At 38.9% G+C, this 5,214-nt stretch overlaps 1 protein-coding gene across 1 annotated transcript in view; it reads right to left on the minus strand.

The window, feature by feature from the left end:
• The window catches only part of VPS39 (vacuolar protein sorting 39 homolog (S. cerevisiae)), a 29,331-nt gene that overhangs the window by 1,361 nt on the left and 22,756 nt on the right, over positions 1-5,214 (minus strand). Inside the window, exons 17-24 of the mRNA XM_009887980.1 lie at positions 5,019-5,092; positions 4,319-4,417; positions 3,950-4,067; positions 3,342-3,470; positions 2,652-2,754; positions 1,663-1,708; positions 885-1,034; positions 578-712 (exon numbers count right to left, since the gene is read on the minus strand). Of these exons, the coding sequence (XP_009886282.1) occupies positions 578-712; positions 885-1,034; positions 1,663-1,708; positions 2,652-2,754; positions 3,342-3,470; positions 3,950-4,067; positions 4,319-4,417; positions 5,019-5,092 (854 nt within the window). The remainder of the gene's footprint in view (positions 1-577; positions 713-884; positions 1,035-1,662; positions 1,709-2,651; positions 2,755-3,341; positions 3,471-3,949; positions 4,068-4,318; positions 4,418-5,018; positions 5,093-5,214) is intronic.

Below are 5,214 nucleotides of genomic sequence, written 5' to 3' on the forward strand. Positions count from 1 at the left end.
GCTCTTCCTGGACCTAAAGAAGAATTAAAAAACCAAACTTACTCAAAAAGCAATGCCACACCACAGCTCCTCTCTATTCTGGTGAAACTGAAAACGTTTAATTTTCAGTGACTATATCTACATTAGCAAGTGGTACAGCACAAAAGAAGCAGGTCTGTAGAGCAGAGCAGTTGATACTGAACACCCAACACCCACACTATATGAACTGCAGGACTTTACTTTCAACCAGCCTTGTCCAGACTAAGGCATTCTAACCACTAGAGGGTGTTCAGGTGAACTACTGAACTGCATCATCTGGTTTAGTTTGATAGAAATCCAGTCCATGCTCTCTGAGATCATCCTGCAATGCACAATAAGAGCACAGTGAGTCCAGAGACTCACAGCAAAGACACACACCTCATCCAAACGAAAATGAACATACTCACCATCTCCTGATAAAGGGACATTCAATCTACCTGATGCACATCATCTGATTTCAGGTGCACTACAGCACCATCTAGAGCACACACATTAATTTAAATACTGAACATCTGTTTTAAAACACCATTGCAATAAGCAACAGGCAGTGGGTACTTACCCTCAGAAACTCTGCATGGAGAAGATTCTTGAGTACTTGATTAAATCTTTTCTTCTGAGCATTTTCTTCAAGGACTTTCTCTAAGAAGATTCGAATCTCACTAATCTGTGTATTTGCTGGGAGTAGGTTTATCGCCTGGAGCAAAATATACTTAGTTAGGAAAAGTTAAAAAGTAATAGAGAGCAAAATAGAATAGAAACTAACACATTTAGCTTGACACTGTTACAATTCGTTTGCTTGCCTACTTCAGCAGCTTCTGTCACCTTCTGCCAACAGTACGAATTGAGTACTTAGAAGTCTTTCTCACCTTGGTGGTATCCAGTTTGCTGTGATGTAGTTCCAAAACCTGCAGAGCAGCCTGCAGATTGGCTTGAGGCTCCAGCACTTCCATCTTGATTGGTCCCAGGCAGTGGACACTAGGTGGGGAGAGATACATCCGGAGCAGTGACAGATAGACCTGTTGCACACAAAAGGAGAGCTCTGAAACCACCGCAAGCATCCACAACTGACAGTGTTGGTAGAACCCAGTGACGTTACTAGTTAAGTTGTACCTATGCCATTCAAAATTCTGAAGGGCTCATTTAAACAGCTCTTACTGTAAAACAACAAAAACTGAAAAGTATTAATGCTGTCCAAGGCCTTAAGACTTGCATTCTACACAAAAACAACTTTTATCAATAAAAACTTTAATTACACCTCCCTCATTTATCTTACATAACTTGTTTATAACCTTTAGAAACCAACACTTCATTGCTTTTAATCATTAACTTTTCTGTAGGTGTATGTGCAATATACACAGAGTATTTTGTCTTCTGAATTCCACCAGAACTTTTGCTACAGAATATATGCTCAAGTCCAGTGACACAGTAACATTCTCAACAAAAACCAAATTAAAAAAATAAAAATTGAAAAAAAAAATCATCTAGTAATTCCTAAATTGTACAAGCTTATAGATAGGTTTCTGTCCATCTACGCAAACCCTGAAAAAGTCTATAGAAAGCAAAACCTTTGAAGTCCATAACATGGTATGAATAGTCTAATACATCTTTACTGAAAAGGAAGATTGCAAAGATAAAGCTACTTACATCTTTGTTGCCATCTTTGTTTCTGTCATAATGTTTATGGCAGTAGCTAGAACAGAGAAGAATCAAGTGAAATGCAGAGACAGTTTTAGAACCTGGAGAATCAGTCCACAGAAATTAACATTTAAATGCTTTGATTACTGAAGCCATCCAAGTTAGGTGACCATACATCAGATTCTGATCAATTAATCAATTTGCACAACAAAATTACACCATTTACTCTGCATTACAATGCTGAGAAAAGGGAGGTTTTGTGCAAGTCTGCTACTTCTAATAAATGTAAAAAGCTTTAATTCAGCTGTTTAAAAAAGGGGAAAAAAAGATGTTGCCAATCAACACATCATAGCATAAAAACACATGTGTAGATATATATAATCACTGTAACTGAATCACAAAGAGGAGTTCATTAGTGTACACTGCATACTGGGGTTCAATGTCCTGTAACAGGCATTTGCTGAAACTAGCTTTAAAAGAAACTATTTTGAACAGGGTCCAGTGTTCAGATATACCTGCCAGTGTCAGTTAATTCTATTTTCACCTAAGTACTTTAGATGCATTCAGGAGATTCCCTGACATAATACATACAAAATGCCTTATCTTTACTAGAGAGGATTCTACTAACTGAAGGATCTTACTTAACTTTTCATTTAGGCTAGTGAATGTCACTCCAAAGAGAAAGGAAGTGAAACAACACACAAAAGTTCACAAGCTAAGAACAGGTGGAAATGAAGAACACATTGATGACAGTCATATTGCTCTAAAGTGCAATGACAGAAGAGCATGAAAAGTTAAACCTCAAGGGGACTGCATCATCATCTGTAATTAACAGATACCTGGAAGAGCCCAAAGTCAAGAAACCATGCAAACCCAGAAGATCCTGAAGGCTTAGAGCATTCATGCTCCACGTACAGCAATATTTCACTACACATCCTATTCATCGGGCAGTGGGCAAACTAAGTCTTGAGGGAAGGGGGCGGGGAGGAAACCCTTACTTTTCAGCCATGTTGGTGTCCTTCAAAATATGAACATAAATAAACAGAGCTTGCTCATGCTTCCCCATACGACCCAAGAGCAGAGCACGTTCTTCCAGGAGACCTAGTGATAGCATAAAGGATTAGTTAATAGCTACACAGAGAAATGGCAACATAAACTCCATTAGTGACCAGACTAACAGAAGGAACTGTAGTCTGAGCACAGGTTAAAGTTACATTAAGACTGTAAGTCTACTTCACACTAGTCCCAGTAACATTTTATGAATTCTTAAGTAACCTTAAGAAACAACAAACTTCAGATCTGTTGAGCAATTCGGGCTCAACAAAAAGTTAGGCTAAATATTTAAGTGAATCATAGAATACCAAGTTGGAAGGGACCTCAAGGATCATCTGGTCCAATCATTCTTAGCAAAAGCATGGTCTAGACAAGATGGGCCAGCACCCTGTCCAGCTGAAACTTAAAAGTGATGGGAGACACCTCAAGGTCTTAGGCCAGTTACAGGAATCCTGCAGAGACCAGTAAAACCAACTGTGCCAGCAAACACAGTTAGTATACACACCAGTGGCCTACAACTACAGATACAGCCATCTTCTCGGTTTCTAGTTACCATGATTCTACAGTAAGTGAGGAGGTTTTTATGTACAATGCAATAAGCTAGGGTTTAATTAACCTATGGAAACTGAACTCACCATCAAAGGGGAAGTCACTAATTAGTCGACCAGGTTCATACCAGCTAGACTTCTCCAGAAAAAGTAGAAGCTTTTTCCGGTAATCCCCCAAGTCTCCTCCTTCCTCCCCAGCAGGCACAGGAGTTTTATCTATATGGAAGAAAATAACATAAGCTACAGTATTACAACTATTTCACTACACTAGTACACAGAAGAAGATAAACAAACAAATCATTACCAGGAAGAACCAAATGCTGATGAAACTGTTACGTGGCTTGGGATTCTGATGCACCTGCCAAATTACTTCAACTCCTTAAAACACATCACGTGGCTGGTTAAACAATAGACTTATTCAAGACCCTTCCCTACCCTTAATGTGCAGAATTCAGGAAGCAGTAGCTGTCATTCCACTTAATCATGAATAAAGTGTCACTTGGTCTCTTAAGATCTCTAGGGAGGCAATAAACTGGACTTCCCTACAAACCCACAACTTTTGTTGTTCCAGTTCCTTCATCACTTGGGATAGCTGCTTCTGGATGTGAACAGCAGTTCTTACAGCAGTACACTGTGAAGGCTCCCCTGTGCTATCCCATGCCCCTGGTCTTCCCACAAGAAAAGGCTAAACATACCTGCAGGGAAAGAACTGAGATACTCTTTCATTAAGCCCTGCACTTTCTCACAGTACAGCTGGATCAGACAGTTGTGAAAGTCTGCACCAGTTTCTTCCCAGACATGAATGATGTGTTCCTGTAAATACACGTTCAGGTTCAGTTATAGACACGCTTCCTCTTCGAAGTAATTTGTTATGAGTAAGCAACTGTTTCATGCTTTCCTTTACCAAGCTTGACTTCAGGATTTTATATTCTTTAATTACTTTTTCTTTGCGCAGTTTCTGGCAAAGCTAGCATTTTCTGAGACAGCAACAGGCTCCAGTGCCTCGAGAACTGAAGCCTTACATGTAACACATTGTAATGCACTAGTAGAGACTGAGTACTTACCAGGTAAGGAATAGTCAAGCTTTTAAAATTTTCTATCAAGAAACTGAGCACTTTGTCTCGTGGCAAAGCTTCTACTTCAGGGAGGTCTTCTGTAAATATCTGTTAAACAAAATTTTATTTACAGCATGATTTTTTTTTAAAAATTAAGAGCCACATTGTATTTTCTCAGAGGCACTGAAACCCAGCATATCATCACATATGTCCAAAGAGGAAGCACAAGAAGTATAAAAAAAAAAATGAGCAGCTTATTCAGGAACTCAGAAGCTATATCACATCTGAAAGGATTAACAAACATCCCCACTTCTGCCTTATTTAACACTCTTCTTTTACAGTGCCCAACACCTCCCAGATACAGGGAGTCAATCAAAGAGGAAAGGGAAAATAAGACAGACAATTTAACATTTAAATACTCAATCAGGCTCTTGTGTAAAAAGCATGATATCAACAACATTAAATGTTGTATCAAAGGTTCCGAGCTACTTATTACAAGATAAGGTATTCCAAGAATGGAACAGCATAATAAAAACTGAAAAGCTATGCTGCTCTATCTACAGCTTACCACAATACTGAACATAGAAATATAAATTATATATTTAATTAGATTTAGCATTAATACATGGCTTTTCACATTGAGTTCTCCCAGTTCCATACACTGCACTCAGAATCTCAATGGCAAGGTAGCTGTTTCAACCATGCTTACCTTCAGTCCATCTTCAGGAAAATCTCTTAGCACCCAGACAGAGTAGGAAAATACCAAGTGCAAGTTCTCTGTGCCTGGAATACAAAAAGCATCAGCGCTCAATGTTAAAATCCTAAAGGTCTATCTATTCACAACACAAGCAGATGCTTTCAGAGACAGCAAAGCTCAATTTACAGTAAGAATAGGGTTCCCCCCC

The sequence above is a fragment of the Charadrius vociferus genome, unplaced genomic scaffold (assembly GCF_000708025.1).
Source record: "Charadrius vociferus isolate BGI_N301 unplaced genomic scaffold, ASM70802v2 scaffold337, whole genome shotgun sequence".
Classification (NCBI taxonomy): Eukaryota; Metazoa; Chordata; class Aves; order Charadriiformes; family Charadriidae; genus Charadrius; species Charadrius vociferus.